Here is a 21,319-nt window from a genome sequence, read left to right on the forward strand (position 1 = left end):
CTCATTTCCAGAGGATCTAATGCCCTTTTCTGGCCTCTGCAGCCTCTGCTCCATGTAGTTCACATTTATACATGCAGGCAAAATACCCATAAACATAAAATAAAAATTTAATATATCTTTTAAAAGAAGATTATCAAGAGACTAGGAATCCCTTTAGGGGCTCTTCCAAAAGTTTTTTTTTGTTGTTGTTGTTGTTTGTTTTTGTTGGCTTGTTTTTTTTTTTTTCTTCTTTGAAGACAGTACTAGCAATATTGTGGAGAATTTTTCACTATCCTTAGAATGACTCTACACTGTGAATGGTTTGGTTTTACCAACAGCCTATTCATACAAGAAGGTTAGAGTATGTATTTCAAACATACTTGGGGATTAATAGAGCATATAGTAGAATATATTAAAATAAAAAAAATTAGGGGAAAGTTGCTTTGATCTGTACCATGGAGACTTTGGGTAATTTCTTGATAAAATTGTACAATTATAAGGAATTTTAGAGATCAAGGCATGAGAAATCTTTCTTGAAGGAAACAAGATGATCAGTATTACTAGAGTTGGAGGAGATAGAAGAGTGGACAGCTTGGTCACATGGCCTAATTGATACTTGGGTGATGAAAAGCAACCACCAAAAATTAGAAAGGATTTTGTTGTTGTTGTTTTATTTCATTTCATTTTGATCTGCAAAGAAGACAGTGTTTTGAAAATCAAGAACATGCTGTAGATGCATCATGCTGATTCCACTGATAATTTAAAGTTTCCTTACTCATACGTGTGTCAGCATTAACATTACCATGTTGTATTCAAAGTTATTGGCTTGAATCTTGTTTGATAGAGGCTTCATTATCTAAGAGAGATACAGAAACTCAAAGCCTAAGGATTTGAATAACTCTGTAAATAAAAGAAAAAAAGAGGGCCTGGTATAGAGTCTAGCCTCTTGATGAAAAGTTCATTATTATTTTCACAAACAAATATAAGAATTAAAATTTATGAAGCAGTTTGAATAACTTGTTTGAAATAATTTAATTATAATTTCAACATACAATAAACATATTTATTTTACATACCTAATTGTTAAGTATTTCTATAGCATGAAATAGGTATATTCAGAGGTCACACAGAAGGAACAATATCATAAATGTATTTTAGAAAACAACAAAGGCCATGACACTTCCTTGAATAGTATTATTTTACTTTGAAAAAGTGTTAAATTGTAGCTTACTTCCAAAATTCGGGAAAACTCCTCCCAATAGGAAGAATATAAAAATTAGTTGAGACGGATGGTGGTGGCGTCTGCCTTTAATCCCAGCACTCAAGAGGCAGATCCAGGCAGATCTCTTAGTTTGAGACCAGCCTGGTCTACAGAGCAAGATCCAGGAGAGGCCCCAAAACAATACAGAAAAACCCTGTCTCAGAAAACAAAACAAAACACAACAAAACAAAACAAACAAACAAAAAACTTAGTTGAAGAAACTCCAGGTCATTTTTGTCTTTTTATGTAGAGGTAAAAAAAAAATATTTCTTCACTCTTGACATCACAGGAATGATTATAATGAACATGTATAGTGGCCATTTTACTTGCTAAGAATAAGAGCAAGGATGAGTTTTATTTTCTTTTATTCTTTTATCCACATTGAATTTATCCTATAAAAAAAGATGTAATAGTTATTTGGTAAAAGAAATGTGATTCTCTAAGCACTGGCATTTGTATTTGTTTCAGAATCCATGACATGTCAACTGTAGGTGCACTCTCCTCTCTGATACATTTGATTGCTTACTTGAGAAAAACCCAACACAGAGCACACGTCGCAGTGACAAATCATCCACTTTAATTTTGTTGATTTCTTATTTTTTCTCCAAATTTTCATAGACATTTTAATATTTTTGCCAGTTTATTTTTTCTTTTTTATTAGTTATTTGAGAATTGTGTACATTGTATTTTGATCACACTCATGCCTCCCCCTGTCCTGATAGCTCCATGACCCACTCCATACCCGCACATCTTGTGTCTTCTTTATATAATTTTTTTCATAACACATCAATTCCAATTTGTTCTACTCAGATAGCAAAGGATGAGCAGTGTTTACTGGAGGATGGTCCTTCTACAAGGGCTTCACTCTTAAAACTGATGCTTCCTCTCCTTAGCTGGGGCTGGGATCTTATGCCCACTTACCCTGCATGAAAGAATTTTCTTTGGCCTGATTGGACATTCTGCACACTGTTTCAATAGCTGTGAATTCATATGTATGTCTGTTCAAATTGTGTCCAGAAAACACTCTTTCATGTAGTCATTCACTGTTTATGGCTTTTACGATCTTTCTTCTCCCTCTTTCATAATGACCCTGAGTCTTGAGATGAGGGATGAATATATAACTATCTAATTTAGGACCAAAAGTTCCATAGTGTCTTATTCTCCATACCTCTTCTAGCTGTGGGTATCTTTGTTATATACCATCTACTGCAAGAAGTTTTTCTAATGAGGGTTAAAGATGTATTCATCTGGGTCCATACCAAGTGTGGTGTCTTCAGGGTCTCTGGTAGCAAGCTGTGCAAGAAACAGGCCAAGCTCTAAGGAAGGGAGAAAGGTGGAGAGGAGAGGACTGTCACTAGCAGGCAGTCACAGGACTTTATGTTCTGTTTTTAATGTAGCTCAAATGGTATCTGAATGTCCTCTGTTTAAATAAAGATAAGATCAACTTATATCATAAAACAATTTTCAGTAGAAGTCCAGAACCTTTCCCAGAATCATTTAGTTCTTTCATACACTGACTAGTTCTCTGGTAGCTTTTATGACTGTTCTCCATGCTCTTCAGTTGTCCAGAGAATAACTGTGACTGCTCTCTCAAATTGGAGATATAGTCATTAAGCCACTAATGTTATGTACCTTGAATAACCCGAATTTAGGGCCCAATAGGAGGAGATTGAGGTTGCACTGAAATAGTGTAGTTAACCCTGAAACTTAACTGTCAGTCTTAGGAAGTTTCCTGCAGCTGTCATGTCACTTAAGACATCCCGATCTGCCTCACAGACGTTTTTCTTCTTCTCACCCAATCTCTTTACCCTCTCCCCTAGTCTTTCCTACCACAGCTCTCCACCTGGCCATCAAACTTCAAAACGTTTTCCCTCTCACTCTTCTCTGGAAGGATACTGCTTTATTTACTTATTTTTTTTTCCTTTACCATCTAAGCTGTGTTAGGAGAGAAAGTCACTATTGTGTTGTTCATTCAGATCATTTAGTGATTTCCTATTTTATGACAAGTATTGACAAGATGGTGCAGTACCTAATTCAGCAAGTGTATTATGAAGGAATTTCCCCCCTGAAAGGCATGCTTTCTTTTTCTCCCCCTAGAGTTATTCCAGTAATTATTGCTATAGTAATGAAGCACTTGTTTCCTCAAAGGAGAATCCTGTTTGTTCTTCATAGTGCAAATACTACAAAGCTTCTTCAAATAATCACCCCAGTGTCCTCAAGTTTCTATCAATACCCTTGTCCTGCCAATGGATAAATTTTGTTTTTGTTCATTTATTTGTTCCTTTTTGTTTATATTGGTTGTGCTATTTCTTTTATGAAATACTAAATTAATTAAAATTGGCAAAGAACACTTATTTAAGAACATTCATTAACACCAAAATACATTATGAAGCAAGTCCTCATGTGTTAATATTTCCTTATGAAGTCACTTTCTTGTGATTTCAGTCAACACTCCTAGGGAACAGTTTTTTTTTCCCCACTGGTGGAATGGTGATTTAACTAAAAATATGTATTCTTTAGATGGATTCTATTTCGATTGACTTTTCTATATTTTTAAAATTAAAGTAAGGCAACTATATCAATAAGCAATTAAAAACATGAAGATGATGAACTGTATATATGTACATGTTAAATGGATATTGTATTCTAAGTACTGGCATAAAATCTTTGCATGCATTGTCCCTTTTCATTCTTTCGGCTTTGTAAATAAGATGCTGTCATTTTCCTGTTTTATAGCTGTATAAACTAAGATGTGTGTGGAAAATTAAAAAATATAAACAGTCTGTCTGAGTTTATGCTACCCCATGGCACCATAGTGGCTCTTGGGTTGTAATAGCATTTCAGTATGAAAGACATGTTCCCTTTGTTTCTGCAGTCCTTGAGAGCATCTAGGCACCAAACTTTGATCAGTATTTAATGGCTCTAAAATTTCAAATACATCATTAGTATAATCATTATTAAAGGAAGAAAAATGTATATAAATCCTACATATTTCTGTAAGAAAATAGGGAAAATAATTTACCATTTAATTACCCATATATTTTAATTAACATATAATATAACATTGTTACAGGAAATAATTCCCGTATTAAGGGAAAATACAATTGAGTCAATAAAATCACATCTGATCAGGTAAGATAAATAGTAGCAACTAAGTCTGATGTCCTGGATTAGAAGCCTAGATTCACCATTGAGAAGCAGGTTGCTTACTGATTTTAACATTAAGTTCTTTACTTATAAAACGGGATCTCTGAATCAAGAACAATATGGGGATTATCAGATCTGCATATCCCAAACCGCTAGAACAGGCTATTAATGAAAACCTGAGTCCATTTCCATTTACTAGAGAACTTCTGTTTAGCAGACAGTCTTCTTGTATTGTCAAAGAGAAGTCACCTGAGGATTTATAGAGACTAGGGTGTCTAAGCTTAAGTGGCATGATTACAGATCTCTCAATGCAGATAGAGCACCAGAGTTGAAAAAGTTATATGATGTAATTGTTCAGCATGGTTAGATCCAATGACAGTGTTGAGCTGTACTGATGAGCAACCAGTTGTCCACAGATAGTAATATTGTCCTATGAAGAGAGATGTCTGCCCCTGTGAGTTCTCTTCCTCTTGTAAAGGAGATGGTTTGAGTTTATATTTTAAACAAGTATTTTCTTCGAGTTCTTGGAACATGAAAGTAAGTAATGTATGGTATTAATGAAGTTGAACTTTTATTGTTTTTCTGATAGTCCATAAGCCACAGAGATCTTTGGATCAGAGATCTCAAGATCAAATGAGATGATCCTCCTAAAACACATAGTATAGTGGTTGTTGCCTAATTAAGGGATAAAAAGAGGCCACTTACTATCATTTTTTTGTATTACGTGTTTAGTAAATCAGATGTGGCTGGGGTTAGTGTAACTTTATCCTGGCTAAAACTTTCAAGAATTGATAATCAGGCAGACAGTTAGAACAAGTGGAGGAGTAGGTGGTTCACATGGGTCTGGTTAGAAGGAAGCAGTGTGAGCTATTACACAGTAGACTGTGGATATGCAAAAGGAAACACAGTAAATCATTTAACAGACAAGCAGACATAACATCCTTGGTTCTTCAAACAGAAAATATTGAGCTGAAATTAAGGAAGTGAGCAAGAAGATATAAGAATTGGAAGTCAGAGGAAGCCAGAGAAATTCGGAATGAAGAGAAGTTTGTGATATAGAAGGACTGAAGGAGAACAAGACATGACTCCCACTGCACTGTCGAAAGTTGAATCTCTATTGAACAAATAAAAGTGTTCTGAAGCCTAGATGTGTATGTGAATAAAATGTGCTTGAAATAGGGAGATTTGGAAGTGTGGCCACAGGAGCAAGAGTAAATAACAAATGGGTAAATCCTTGTTAATGGTCAAAATTCTACCAGAAACAAGGCTAATTAAGGTTATTTTACAGACTTTGTAATATTTATGCAGAGCTTTATAATCTTAGATGCTTATGGTCATAAAGTACATTCTTAATATCCATTTATGATTCCATTGGTTGTCCTCAAAAGTCTTGTGTACGTGTTAAGGCAGTTTTACTTCACTGAGGTGATAGCAAAGATGGCATTAAGAGGTTGTACACAAAGGTACCCAATTAAAATAGGACCCTGTCTTTCAAGACACAGACTTTACTCCAGTATGCCCAAACAGGAATTGTGTTATTTAGCTTTAGGGGGATTCATTAGAACAGAATGACTTGTGAATCTTTCCTTTAGCTTTTTCCTTTCCTTATTATTTGTTCATTTATTTGTCTGGCTTCACATGCTTAAAAAAGAAAGAAAAAAACAATGAAAGGTTCAAGAAACTGTAGAAAAATTGTATTTGTATACTTCTAGTTCAGACTATAATGATGGAGATATGTGACTGGTGAGTTAATCTCATGACTCCTATAATAGCCTACCTAATCATGAAGTTTTAATTTACACAATTCCATATATATATATACTGTGGCATGTAGAATGACTGATTCCGGAGTGGCTGAGGGAATTAAGTGGAATTTCCTTGATTGTGCTTTTTAACAGACTCTCCAATTTCATTGATGTTAGATTTCCTATAAAAGAATTATAAGAAAAATGTTGAGGTATATTACATGTAGGGAAGGAAGGAGTAGAATAACTCTAAATAGGATTATAAAAGGGAAGGAAAAGAAATTCTCTGCTCCCTATTTCTGTTTCCTGCAGCATAATGGCCAGACAATGTCCCCTAAGATCAGGAGGGCAATATCTAAAACTGAATCCAAGAAGAGAAACCAAGATGTAAGAATTGTGAAGTTACATCCTGGCCAGAGGCACTCTTTCCCATCACCACCAATATATATAAGAAAACAGAAGGAGCAAGGGTGGATCCAAAAGCCAACAGGCAAAGGATGAATAAAGTGTGTACCTAGATTTTATAAAACTAAAACCTGATTATATAAAATTTAAGGTACTCAGTTACTCCATTTAGATAAAAGAATTTGCTTCTGGACAACTTTAACATATTATACATATAAGGCAATCTGTAGAAATTTATGCAAAATTAAATACTGTATTTTTTGGGGGGCCTCAAACTCTTCACAATTTGAAAATAGTTTAAAAGAAAGTACTAGTTTCTCATTGCCTGAGTTTGATTCCCATGAATGCATTGGGATGTGACGTAAGTTCTGTCTGTGATTATTCTTATTGGGAATGGGGGCCACATGTAATTTTGCAATTCTCACAGCTCTTAAAAATAAGACATATATACAGGGCTTGTGGTACAAGCTTTCAGTTTAATTACTATTATTAATCTTCTTTATTTGAGGCAGTAAACGGAAACCACTGGCTCATGAGCAGCCCACAAGCAAGCCACGCATGCCATCTTGTTGACAGCCTTTGGTGGGAGTCCTAGATGGATTGCATCTAACTAAAACACTGTGTAATTATGGCTCCTTTGTGATTTCACAATCTCATCTTACAGTCAATTTTTCTTCCTTTGATGTATCATGTTGTGTTGAGTAGCTTATCTGAAAACATCAATATGCCTTTGAAAAGGAGAAAATCAAATTGCAACAGTTTATGTTCTCATAATGTGTGCATAGCCAAGGGGAAAGATAGCAAATAGGTACACACTGCCTCACATGTTTCCAGGTTGTAGCTGTTTGAAACATCCTAGTACCCTCATATTCCCTCTGAAGTAGGGCAGCTGGATTTTCTTCTGTATTTATACGTCTTCAACCAAAAAGCAGGAGATTGAGGATTACTGTACATCTAGATGACACACATGCTACAGGCAAAGAGGTTAAGAACCTCTGACTCATCTGGTTGAAAATTATACAAATTAGTTTCAAAACATATGAACCACATATATTTTGTTTTCAAATTTGTTTTAGGCAAATGTTATACTTCATTCATTTTAGTATGTTTGTGAGTCAAAAATTTTAAGGTTATAATTCTCAGTTTCTACTTCAGACAATATGTTTTTAAATAGAGGTCCATTTTTTATAATTAATGCTCAAATGCCTATGCTTTTTAATTTCCAGTATGAATATATTTTAATCCCTTTATTCATGCATGACCACACTGCAAACATGTTAATCAGCATCTCTGTGACTGAAACTAATTCAACAATTTGTTCAAAGTCCTAATAAGGTAATTCTCACATTGACTGACTATGAATAAGAGTCATATACAAAATTGAAAGGAAGTGAATTTTAACTTCCTGGCCGGTGCTATATCAACCTATCATGTGACAATTCAGTATCTATATGAAATGTTTCCATGGCCAAGCTTATGACTGCATTTGAGTGTCAGATTGCACGTACTTCCTTTAACAAGAAGACATCAGTCAATTTCTAGTGCAGCCTGGGTTTTTTTTTTTTATTGTTTTTATTTAATTTTTTTTTCATTTTCATTTTACATACCAACCCCTGCTTCCCCTCCCTCCTCTTCTCCTGCTCTCGCCCATCTTTCCCTCACCCCACTTCCATCCCCTCCTCATAGGGGGCAAGGCCTCCCTTGGGTAGTCAACTGAGGCTGGCATACCAAGTTGGGCAGGACCTAGCCCCTCCCCACTGCACTGCTGCTGAGTAAGGCATCACACCACAGGGAATGGGCTCGAAAAAACCAACTTGTGTACCTAGGTTAAGTCTTGGTCCCATTGCCAGGGGACCCACAAACACATCAAACCACGAAACTGTCACCCATAGTCAGAGGGCCTAGTGCGGTCCTAATCAGGCTCCCCAGGTGTCAGTTCAGAGTCAGTGAGCAGGCAAACTGTCATTTTTGTCATTAAAGTTAACTATTGAAACCCTGATTCCAAAAGAATACCAATTTTTAGCGATTTGATTTGAACAATTATAAAAAACAAACAATGTTGATTTATGAAATGTTGCTTAAACTGTCCTACCATTTATAAGAATCTCGTCAAGAGTTATTTTCTGCTATGCTAAGGTGGAATCCAAGGCCTTATTAAAGAAGACCTTATTATAAAAATGGCACCCCACTTCCTAAAAAAGAACTTTAAATGTTTTAGTCAAATGAAGTAGTCCTAGGTAAATGGCTCTTTCTCATTTCATCAGGCCCAGTCAATCACAATACAGTGACCATTAGGCAGAAGTGCAGGGGCTCCTTCAGGGCTTCGTCAGAGCACACAAGAATCACCACAACTGACTGGTTCATTGCTAGCTCCAGGCACCTGCCCCATGTGGAACTGGGGTGGGGAGCATTGGGACATGCTCCCAAACTCAGGCCTATAGAAACCCAGAAACCTGTGCCAGTCTAACTTGGGAAGTTCTGTCCTCGGAGGGGCCTAAAGTCTGGAAACAGGAACAGCCTGGAACATTCAACCCACTCTGTGAGGCTGCTCCCAGGGGATCCCACAGCTAGCAGGAGGCAGGGGCCCCTGCTCTAGGGCTCCCTGCAAAAGCAGCTTGAAGGCATGACTCCACAGATCAGCGCCGTTTTCTCCCTGCTTTGTATGTAGGTGCATACACATCCATACTCAGCCCATTTTATTTAAATTATTTTTCCTAATTAAAAATAGAAGTTAGCAATATTTTTCTAGCTAGTATCATTTAAAACTTGATTAAACATGTAAGATAGTATGAGGAAGATATTATTATTATTATTATTGCAATTATAACACAATAAGGTGATTTTTTGTTTTATTAATTTTACTCTTCATTTTATTGAAAATAGCATTTTCTCCTCAAACAATATATCCTGATTACATTTTCCCCTCCTTCGACTCCTCCCAGTCCTTCCACACCTCCCTTCCCATCTGATTGAACCCCTTTCTGCCTCTCAGAAAATAAATAGGCTGCTAAGGAGTAATAATAAAATAAACTATAATAAAATAAGACAAAAATTAAAATATCAGAGTTGGGCAAACAAACAAACAGCAGGAAAGGAGCCCAAAAGAAGACACAAGAATCAGAGACCCACATTCTGGAATTCCATAAAATTACTGAGCTGGAAACCATGGTATATATCTAGAGCACCTGATGGAGAACCATGCAGGCCCTGTGAATGCTGCTTCAGTCTCTGTAAGTTCACATGAGCTTTGATCAAGTTGATGTAGAGGGTCTTGTTTTCTTGGTGTCCTCCATCCCCTCTGGCTCTTAAATTCTTTCTGTCTCTCTTTCCACTGGGTTCCCTGAATCATGAGGGGAGGAACTTGATAGAGACAAGGTCCGTTACTGTCTGTATAATGTTTGTCTGAAGGTCTCTGCATTTGCTCCCATCAACTGCAAAAAGGAGCTTCTGTGAAGACTGCTGAGAAAGGAATTGATCTATGAGTATAGCAGAATGTCATTAGGAGTCATTCTATTGCGATTTTTTTTAAAAACAGTAATATCTGGCTTTACCATAAGGCCGTGGGCTATCTGGTCTGAGGTTCTTAGTCAGCCAAGCAGTGTAGTACATGAGTTCCATCTTGTGGAGTAGGCCTCAAATATGTTGTTCATTGATTTTTCCCAGAAGCTTTCTGGGAAGCCATCATTGCTCTAATATGTTGCAGTCAGGGCATCATTGTAGATATATGATTTGAAATATGTGTTGTGTAAACTGAGTATGTGACTCAGGCAACTTTGAATACCTCCTCAGTACAGCTACTTGGAGACACTGAGCTTCATTCTGTGGGTATATGAAACAATGTGCTCCCCATGATTTTGGTAAGATCTATTGTTTTGGTCTTATTTAAACCCATTTTGTAAAAGACAAAAGTGGAGGAAGGAAATGGTAAAATTATTATTCAGATTTTATTACAAAAAGCAAATTGTTTCTCATGTATTAGGAACAAGTGACTATTGTCTTCACCCTAGCTACTGATTCTTTTATTTGAGTACTTTTCTAAGCTTTCTTCATATTGGTTCCTTGTGTTGCATTATTAATGAAAAAAATCAACTAGTTAAAACTCTGCCAGTTAAGCTGGGCAGTGGTGGGCACACACATTTAATCCCAGCACCCAGGAGGCAGAGTCAGGTGAATCTCTGTGAGTTTGAGGCCAGTCTGGTCTACAGAGTGAGTTTCAGAACAGTCAAAGCTACACAGGGTAACCTTGTCTTGAAAAACCAACCAAAAACAAACAACAAAAATGACAAGATACCATTTTAAGTACTACTTCTGCGCTAAATATGAATTGTGTTGTATTCATCTCCTTCTAGGTAAATATTTTTAAAGCACTATGATCCTGAAGTCAGCTGGGTTTTAGAGTCTACTGTTTGTTATATGAGGGTGTGATAGCTAGTTGTGGATAGATATTCGAGGGTATATCTTAATCTTGTGAGCATGGCCATAGCTGCTCATAGAGTTATTGCTTCGAGTAAATTGCATGTGATGCATTCTTTGTATTGCAGATGCAAACTTTAATTGTAATTCTTCATTTCCTTATAACTATTAGAGTACTTAATATTAGCAAAAAGTCATCTAATGAAAAGGCAGCAACAAGCAGAAAAAGTAAATTTCAGTTGATGAAGCAAAACATTGTTTTTAAGAAATGACTGTATTTCTGTTTTTTTTTTTTTTTTTTTTGCTAATCATCAATTGAGAACTTTGTGTAGCCTTGCTTCTTGTATCAACCAGGGACTAACAGTGTTGCTATCTCCTAGGATCTCATTAGAAATGCAGAATTTTGGGCTCAGCCCAGTTCTACTAAAGCAGAAGCTGCATTTTAACAAGATCCCTACATAATTCGTTTGAGCCTTAATATTTAGAAAGCACTCCATATGAAGTGTATAAAAACAAAGTACCAATGAAGCTACTTAGAGGTGAAAATTTTACTTCTGCGATATGAACTCAGTGTTTGCTTCTAGTACACTAAATAACACAAGTTGAAACTGGGGAATTAATGATAAAAGAAGTGAAAGACATGTTAAAACAATACAGAATCATTGTGACTGATTCATAAATTAAAAATAATACTTTCACAGAAAGTGATGTCTAAGTGGATTTAAAAGCCTTTTCCTTTAAGTTCTATTGAACAATTAAACAGATTGTAGTAATTAAAGGATTGTGTTGTAGTTCATTTGGTAATGTTACTTTTCTTCCCTTTAGTAAAAAAAGTCATGGTGCATTTTACTATAGCTGAATATTATGGGTATGAAATGCAAAAGCTAACACAATCTCTATGTGTTATTATCTTATCGGAAAACATGAGAATCACAACACTTACAAAAATAGATTCTCTCATACAGTAGTACACCCCAACCACAGTTACCCATTCACTTACTCATTCTAGCTCCTTGCCATCTACTCTCTTCCTCAGACACACTCTGCCTCTATTTCCTCCTCAGAGAAGATCAAGTATCCAAGAGAGACAGCCAGACAGGACAAAACAAGACACAAAGCCCTCTTATCAAGGCTGAACAAGGCAACCCAACAGGATGAAGAGTTTAAAGAGCAGGCAAAAGAGTCAGAAATACACCCATTCCCCATTGTTAAGAGTCCCACTATAACACTAAGCTAACAGCCATAACATATACACAGGGGACCTGGGACAGACCGGTTCAGGCCCCGTTCTTGCCGTTTCAGTCTCTTTGAGTCTATGTGAACCCTGCTTAGTTGATTTGGTGGGCCTTGCTCCTCTGGTGTCCTCCACCCCCTCTAATTTTTATAGTCTTTCCTTCCCCTCTTCTGCAGGGTTCTCAGTCTCTGAGGAGAGGGACCCAATGGAGACCGATTTAGATCACCTCTGCATGTCTGGCTGTGGGTCTCCACACTGCTCCCATCTGCTGCTGGTCTCTCTGACGACAACTGGATAAAGCACTGATCACTAAGTATAGGAATATCTTTAGGCGTCTTTTCACTGTTTTTTTTTTTTTCCTTTAAAAAAAAAATCGTTTTTTAGTCAATCTTAGGTCCTTGGATTGTCCAGTCTCTGGTTCCTGGCCATCCGCGCAGTGTAATGCATGGGCTTCTTCTCCTGCCATGGGCCTCTCATTAAATCAAACATTGGTTGGCTACTCTGACATGTTCTGAGCCACTGTTAATCCAGAATATTGTGTAAGTGGGGAAGATTATAAGTGGATGATTTTGTGGCTGAGCTGGCGTCCAGGTTTGCCTTTCCATAGCCTGCAGCGTACCTTTTCACATCAAAGAGATTAGAGTGTAGGGGTAAAGGCTCCAAGTCCACAGCAGCTGAGCACTCCAAGAGCTACACTCAAAGAGCTGAGTAGAAGTTATTATTAGCAGTGGAGTCCTGCTGTTAGTTTTCAGAAGGCAACCTTCTGTCCTAGCATCAGCCTGGGATCTCTACTGGACCTTTTCACCTAAAATCTCAAATGAAAGTAACCGAGTTCCACAATTGGAAGCTTTGCGTGACTACAAAAGATGGCCAGTTCAGACTCCATGTCTTTCATTACTAGGAGTCCTCACTAGGTCACCCTCATATATTTCAGGAAGTTTGCACTGCACTGTTTCTACACATACCCCTCAAATGACCCCAGTTCCCGCTGCCTCTCACCATACTCCCTCCCTCCATGCCCCCCACCTGATCCCTCCTACTCCCATTCCCACTTTCCCCAGTCCACCTTCAGAATCTATTCTATTTCCCCTTCCCAGGGAGATCCATGCTTCTGTCTTATAGCTATCTTCTTCACCTAACCTCTCTGGGTCAGGGGATTGTAGCTTGATTATCATTTACTCAAAAGCTAATATACACTTATAACTGAATGCTTACTACATTTGTCTTTCTGGGTCTGGCTGACCTCACTCAGGATGATTTTTTTTTTCTAATTCCATTCATTTGCCTGCAGATTTAATGGTGTCATTTTTTTTAAACCACTGAGATATACTACATTATATATATCAATTTCTTTAGCCATTCTTCAATTGAGGGGTATCTATGTTGTTTCCAGTATGTGGCTCTTATGAAAAAAGATGTAATGAACATAGTTGAGCAAGTGTCTATGTAGTAGGATGGTGTATCCTTTGGGTATATACCCAAAGGTGATATGTCTGTGTCTTGAGGTAGGTTGATTCTCAATTTAGTGAGGAACCACCATATTAATTTTCAATGTAGCTGTAAAAATTTACACTCCCACTAGCAGTGGAGGAGTGTTCCCCTTGCTCCACATGCTCATCAGGCTGAGCTGTCACTTGTGTTATTGATCTTAGCCATTCTGACAGGTGTAAGGTGAAATCTCAAAGTAGTTTTGACTTGTGTTTCCCTGATGTCTAAGGATGTTGAATATTCCTTTAAGTGTTTATCAGCCATCTGAGATTCATCTACTAAAAAATTCTGTTTAGATCTGCATCCATTTTTATATTGTATATTTGTTTCCTTAATATCTAACTTCTTGAGTTCTTTTTGTACTTTGTATATTAGACCTCTATTGGATGTAGTTCAATCAAAGTCTTTTCCCATTCCATAGGTTGCCTTTTTGTCTGATTAATGGTGTCCTTTGCCTTACAGAAGCTTTTAACTTTCATGAGGTTCCATTTATTAACTGTCAGTCTTAGTGACTGCACTATCACTGTTCTGTTAAGGAAGTTGTCTCCTGTGCCAATGCATTCAAGGCTATTCCCTACTTTCTCTTTTATCAGGTTTAATCTATCTTGTTTTATGTTGAGATTTTTCATCCCCTTGGACTTGAGTTTTGTGCAGTGTGATAGATACAGATTTATTTGTGTGTTTCCACATGCAGACATCCATTTTGACTGGTACCCTTTTTTGAAGATGCTTTTTGTGTGTGTGTGTGTGTGTGTGTGTGTATATCTGGCTTCTTTATAAAAAAAATCAGATGTCCATATGTGTGTAAATTTATATTTACTAAACTCAAGTACTATATTGAATAGATATGGAGGAAGTGGACAACCTAGTCTTGCTCCTGATTTTAGTGGAATCACTTTGAGTTTCTCTTCTTTTAATTTGATGTAGGCTATAGACTTGCTGTAAATTACTTTTATTACCTTTAGATATGTTCCATGCATCCCTAATCTCTCCAAAACTTTTATCATGAAGGGGTGTTAGGTTTTTGTCAGTATCTAATGAGAGAATCATGTTTTTTTCTTTCAGGTTGTTTATATGGTAGATTATACTGACATGATTGTTTGTTGAACCATCCCTGCATCTCTGGGATGAAGCCTGTTTGATAATAATAAGCACAGTCTATCATTCTCAGCTGATTTTATGTATTAAGATTTACTGTGTGTTAATCCATATTTCCTGAGTTGGATTTAAAATTGCAAACAGAAAATCCTGATTTAAAACATATCACTTAAAAAAAACAAATAACAACAACAACAAAAAAAAAAAACCAACCAAAAAAAAAAACTGGGTAGCATTTATTGAATGTGGGTCTTGGTTTAAGCCAGTAGCAGTTGGACTCTCTTCACATTGTTTGCATAAATTTTCTTTAGTTGTAATAATGATTATGCTGTCATACTTTGTGCCTGGCATGCTAAATGTGATGGGAGGTTTTGATGAGGCAGAGAATAAATGGTTGAAGAAAATGGTGGAACAAACCCTTCTCACTTACTGAGATGGCTTTCTCCGTTCATTTAGTGATGAATTGCCTGGAGATAGCAGTGAAAAGATGCTGAAGGACTAGGGTGCTGTTTGAACATTTCCACATAGTGGAAAGAGCAATGAATCCATTACTTCTTTCTGGCACAACTATTAGGGTGTTTGGCCATTCCATCACCAGAGTAGGTCAGACCCTGCTGTCTCTTGGCCATTGCCAGCAGTCTTTTGTGGGGGTATCTTTGTGGATTTCTGTGGGCCTCTTTAGCACTTTGTTTCTTCCTTTTCTCATATGCTCTTCATTTACCATGGTCTCCTATTCCTTGTTCTCCCTCTCTGTTCTTGATCCAGCTGGGATCTCCCACTCTCTTTCCCTTGACCCTCGCCCTTCATTGTCCCCATTCATGTCCAGGTTGTTTATGTAGATCTCAGCCATTTCTCCATCACTGGGCAATCCTCGTGTCTTTCTTGGGGTTCTGTTTTCCAGGTAGCCTCACTGATGATGTGAGTAGCAGTCCAGTCATCCTTGTTCCACATCTAGTATCCTCCTAAGAGTGAGTACATACCGTATTTGTCTTTCTGAGTCTGGGTTACCTCAATCAGGATGATTTTTTCTAGATCCATCCATTTGCCTGCAAACCTCATGATGTCATTGTTTTTCTCTGCTGAGCAGTATTCCATTGTGTATATGTGCCACAATTTATTTATCCATTCTTCAGTTGAAGGGCATCTAGGTTGTTTCCAGGTTTTGGCTATTACAAACAATGCTGATATGAACATAGCTGAGCAAGTGCTCTTGTGGTATGATTGAGCATTTCTTGGGTATATGCCCAGGAGTGATATAGCTGGATCTTTGGGGAGATTGATTCCCAATTTTCTAAGAAAGCGCCATATTGATTTCCAAAGTGGTTGTACAAGCTTGCATTCCCACCAGCAATGGAGGAGAGTTCCCCTAGTTCCACATCCTCTCCAGCATAAAGTGTCTTGTAGATGTAACCAACCGTCTTATTAAATAAGAAACACAGAAACAATGTAAAAGAGAAAGCCAAGAGCTCAGAGCTCAGAGCTAAAATCTCACCCTTCCTCCTCTGTGTCCCAGCTTCTCGAAAGAGAGCTACTTCCTGTGTGTAAGTCGATTTTCCAGTCATTCTGCTTTCTCATTGGTTGTAAACCCAAACACGTGACTGCCTCATCACTGTCTAAATGTACAGCTCCCTAGGTCTTAAAGGCATATGTCTCCAATGCTGGCTGTATCCGTGAACACACAGAGATCTATGGGATTAAAGGCGTGTGCCACCACCGCCACACTCTGTCTATGGCTCTAATAGCTCTGACCCCCGGGCAACTTTATTTATTAACATACAATCAAAATCACATTTCAGTACAATTAGAATACCTCCACAGTGTCTTCAGTGTTTTTTATCTTAACCATTCTGACAAGCGTTAGGTGGTATCTCAGAGTTGTTTTGATTTGCATTTCCCTGATGGCTAGGGATGTTGAGCAATTCCTTAAATGTCTTTCAGCCATTTGAGTTTCCTCTGTTGAGAATTCTCTGTTTAGTTCTATAGCCCATTTCTTAATTGGACCGTTGGTGGTTTTGATGTCTAATTTCTTGAGTTCCTTATATATTCTGGATATCAGTCCTCTGTCACATGTGGGGTTGGTGAAGATCTTTTCCCATGCTGTAGGCTGTCGCTTTGCCTTGTTGACCGTATCCTTTGCTCTACAAAAGCTTCTCAGTTTCAAGAGGTCCCATTGATTGATTGTTTCTCTCAATGTCTGTGCTACTGGTGTTATATTTAGGAAGTGATCTCCTATGCCAATGCGTTCAAGACTACTTCCTACTTTCTCTTCTAGCAGGTTCAGAGTAGCTGGATTTATGTTTAGGTCCTTGATCCACTTGGACTTAAGTTTTGTGCACGGTGACAGATATGGATCTATTTGCAGCCTTCTACATGTTGATATCCAGTTATGCCAGCACCATTTGTTGAAGATGCTTTCTTTTTTCCATTGTACACTTTTGGCTTCTTTGTCAAAAATTATATGTTCATAGGTGTGTGGGTTAATGTCAGGGTCTTCAATTTGATTCCATTGGTCCACATGTCGGTTTTTATGCCAATACCAAGCTGTTTTTATTACTGTAGCTCTATAGTAGAGCTTGAAGTCAGGGATCGTGATGCCTCCAGAGGTTGTTTTATTGTACAGGATTCTTTTGGCTATCCTGGGTTTTTTGTTTTTCCATATGAAGTTGAGTATTATTCTTTCCAGGTCTGTGAAGAATTGTGTTGGTATTTTGATGGGGATTGCATTGAATCTGTAGATTGCTTTTGGTAAAATTGCCATTTTTACTATGTTGGTCCTGTCTATCCATGAGCATGAAAAAAGAAATTGAAGAAGATGTCAGAAAATTAATGATAATTTTCATTCAGCTGCTTACTGAGCCATCTGCTTCTGAGGCCAACAGCAAAGTAAGACTTCAGGCTCCATCCTAGACTTAGGAAATTAGATCTGTGTTTTAACAAACCCTTTGGAGATGTTTGTACACAGTAATGTTTAGGAAGTACTGGTAACCAAATTTTTTTCATTTATGTCTAGAAATCAAGAAATTGTAGGAGCCATAGTACTGCCCATCCCCTGAAAGTAGGAATAATTTAGTACATTCTCAAGTGAAAAGCTTATGTATTAGAATTTCCAGAGAGAAAAATAATCTCAGCCTTACATGCTTTGAACTGTACCTACTATTGTCTATTTATACTTGTACAGCTTTTATAGCTATGGTTCTTTTTTGGTAAAACAAAAAATAAAAATTGTTTCTAATGATTGAATTTTTCTGCCTCTATTGTATTTGGTGCTCTTAATTTTTTGACAGTTTAAGAATATTATTTTGGTTTTCTTAGAATTATGGAAATCATGCTGCTTTGTTCCCTGTAGGAGTTAAAATAAAATATTGGTAATTATGCATATTTAACTTTCAAAAGGCCAAGTGATTACTCACAGCACTTATAAAAAGGAAAATTATTCCAGATATTCATAAATCAGCTCCTTGGTAAAGGACTTTGAAGTCTGAAGTTGTATTGTGATGAATATTCCTACTGAGGAAGATCAGGACGAAACATGAATTTATTACCATCACTCTTCTTTGCTCTTTCCCAGATGCAAGACGAAAGTCTACCCTGATGAACTGCCAAACACAAGTGTAGTCATTGTGTTCCATAATGAAGCTTGGAGCACTCTACTTAGAACTGTCTATAGTGTCATAAATCGTTCTCCACACTACCTGCTCTCTGAGGTCATCTTGGTCGATGATGCCAGTGAAAGAGGTATAGACTATGCTTCCATGCCTGTAATTTGGAACCCTTTTGATTATCAGAAGGTAGTGGGCAATGATCTATATTCTGCCTTAGAGTCAACCACCTGTAAAATTGATACATACCATATATTCACATATGCATTTCATATATAGTATATATTGTTGATGCACATTCAACTCTGAGAACAATTAGATACTTTCAGTTTTTTTACATCCCACTTGCCACTAACTATTCTTAGGAATCAGCCAAAATGATTTTTTAAAATGCTTTATTGCTTCCTAACTAGTTAATACTGAGGATATATATGATTTGATATGTAACATTAATTAACTGATGAGATCTCTACTAGTTACCCCAATTTTGTTCTAAAACAGCTCCAAATCTTCCTCATCCATTCTTGTTCCATGTTACAGATTTTCTCAAGTTGACATTAGAGAACTACGTGAAAACTTTAGAAGTGCCAGTAAAAATTATCAGGATGGAAGAGCGCTCTGGGTTAATACGTGCCCGTCTTCGTGGAGCAGCTGCTTCAAAAGGACAGGTCATAACTTTTCTGGATGCACACTGTGAGTGCACCTTAGGATGGCTGGAGCCCTTGCTGGCGAGAATAAAGGAAGACAGGTAGGGAGCCTCGTGTTAAGTCTGCAAGGCTTACACCTGGACCTTTCAGGGCAGCTCCAGCTGTCCATCACAATGCCTCATCCAAGGTTCTATTTTCAGAAGGTTTATTTCACATGCTTTGAAAAAAAGCAGCTTTTCTCATTTTTAAGTTGAAAATCAGACCGATTCATGTTGAGCATGGGTAATTGATTAAGAAATAATCAAATGATTAAATGAAAAATGTTTTGAGTATTTATAGGTGAAGTAAATCAATCTAGTCTGGCAGCATATGTTGTAGGCAATTTTCAAAGCACCTTCGGTACTCCCAACTCCCCTGTGCAGGGACTGCAGATGTTCTTACCAACTTGCGTATGTTACTGGCAGTTCAGTGAATACTCTAGTTCTTCTCACTCCCTCAGCACTGATCTCTTCACTCTTCCTGTGCATCCCGACTCCCGAGGGGCCACAGTCTAGTTCAACCTCACCTGGAAGAAAACTCTCCTTTCTCTCTCTCTCTCTCTCTCTCTCTCTCTCTCTCTCTCTCTCTCTCTCTCTCTCTCTCTCTCCTTCCTGAAATAATGCCATTATTAAAAACACAAATAGAGCAAAATATAATTATTTAAACAATATTCTTTCTCTACCTGTCAGTTTTAAAATTTGAAAAATTAAACTTTACAGAAGTGAAGAACCTTCATGCATACCTGCAGTTCTTCCTAATGAGGATGACATTTTGTAGGTATTCATAAATATGGGTGATAAATTAGTGTAATTCTTAGTACCTAATGAAGATAACAAACATTGAATGCTATGTATTATGATAAATCATTGTAGAGCACATCACTTGCATAGCCATTTTATATGCAGTAGAAGATCCCAGAATTTAAATTTTTAATTAGATGTTCCAGACAACGACTGCTTAAAGTAAGCTAGTTCAGCCACATCACATAAATGGCAGGAGCTGGTGCTTTCCATGAAGACAGATGGAGGCTGTCAGCAAAATGAACCACAGCAGGTCAAGAAAGCAGTGGGAACCTCTTAGTCAACGGAGTACAGTACACAGCTACTAACATTTTGTGTGTTGGACTGTGGCCACAGAACAGTGAGACTGACAAAGCAAAATGAACTTAGAATACCTTCAATATAAATTCTGGCAACATTTTGTACATTATGTTGTTCTTTTCAACATGCATTTCATATTCAACTTAATAAGTTGTTAATATAATGTTTCATTATAGCCATGCATTAAACCATCTATTTTTATTCTAACAATTCATTTGCATCATATTTGTATATAATGGGTCTTTTTCCTGGTTATAAATTTTTACATTGCCATAAGAAGACAGTAAAATATGCTTGAGATTATTAGATCTGATTTCTTCCCCTTAAAAGTTAATTTATTAAATCCAGTAAAGAAAGAGATGTCATGATTTGGTTTTGTCCAGATTCACCAGGAAGCTTTCCTAAGGGTAGATGAAGCTTATTGACTTCAGAGAACTTCAGGCCATGGCCAATTGTGTGGCATATACAACCCACATGACAATGAGCGGCAGTAATATTGCAGTTACCAAATAAAATATAATTGAAGTCTGTTTGTCTTGCTACCCCTGTGGGTGACTTATGCATATAATCACTCTGTACTTCAGAATTAGCCACAATCAATGCCACCTTGAGTCAACTTGAACATTTCCTTGTGGAGATGATTGACTCTTGGTCCCATAGCGAACCACTAAAGCCACAAAAAACCAAAGAATGAAAGAAGCCACACACAGACAAAACAATGTACCCAATAAAATAACTAAGTGAAACATTCTTACCCTAAATAGACTCACAAGCCCCTGAAACATCTTAACTATTCCTTTACTACAGGAAACTAGGGTGGAACAAAAAAGACAAGAGTTACTGTCTTTATTTTAACAAAGCACCTGGATTGAGACAATAATAGACTCAGTTCCCTGACAGCTTGCTGATAAAGTTGTCAGGGCCCTGGTGTCCTTCACAGAAACTGTTTCCTGGTACCTATAGAACATGCTTTTAATTGATACTGTTTGTTTTTCCTAAAAGGAGTTTTCTCTGTGGCAAGTTTCCCTGTACTCTTTAAACTAACTTAATCTATTTGAAATGCAAACCTCCAGATCTAATTTTCTCTCATATATTTTTCATCTCTCTATGCTATTGCTTTTTAGTGGGTTATAGCTAAAATGATGCATAATATCAGAGCAACTT

General features: G+C 37.2%; 1 protein-coding gene across 2 annotated transcripts in view; it reads left to right on the plus strand.

Moving 5' to 3' along the window:
• The window catches only part of Galnt13 (polypeptide N-acetylgalactosaminyltransferase 13), a 577,725-nt gene that overhangs the window by 319,610 nt on the left and 236,796 nt on the right, over positions 1-21,319 (plus strand). For both annotated transcript variants that reach the window (XM_006974228.4, XM_076569495.1), the window contains exons 5-6: positions 18,339-18,505; positions 18,910-19,117. In XM_006974228.4, the coding sequence (XP_006974290.1) occupies positions 18,339-18,505; positions 18,910-19,117 (375 nt within the window). The remainder of the gene's footprint in view (positions 1-18,338; positions 18,506-18,909; positions 19,118-21,319) is intronic.

Source organism: Peromyscus maniculatus, chromosome 4, assembly GCF_049852395.1.
Source record: "Peromyscus maniculatus bairdii isolate BWxNUB_F1_BW_parent chromosome 4, HU_Pman_BW_mat_3.1, whole genome shotgun sequence".
In the NCBI taxonomy this organism is placed as follows: Eukaryota; Metazoa; Chordata; class Mammalia; order Rodentia; family Cricetidae; genus Peromyscus; species Peromyscus maniculatus.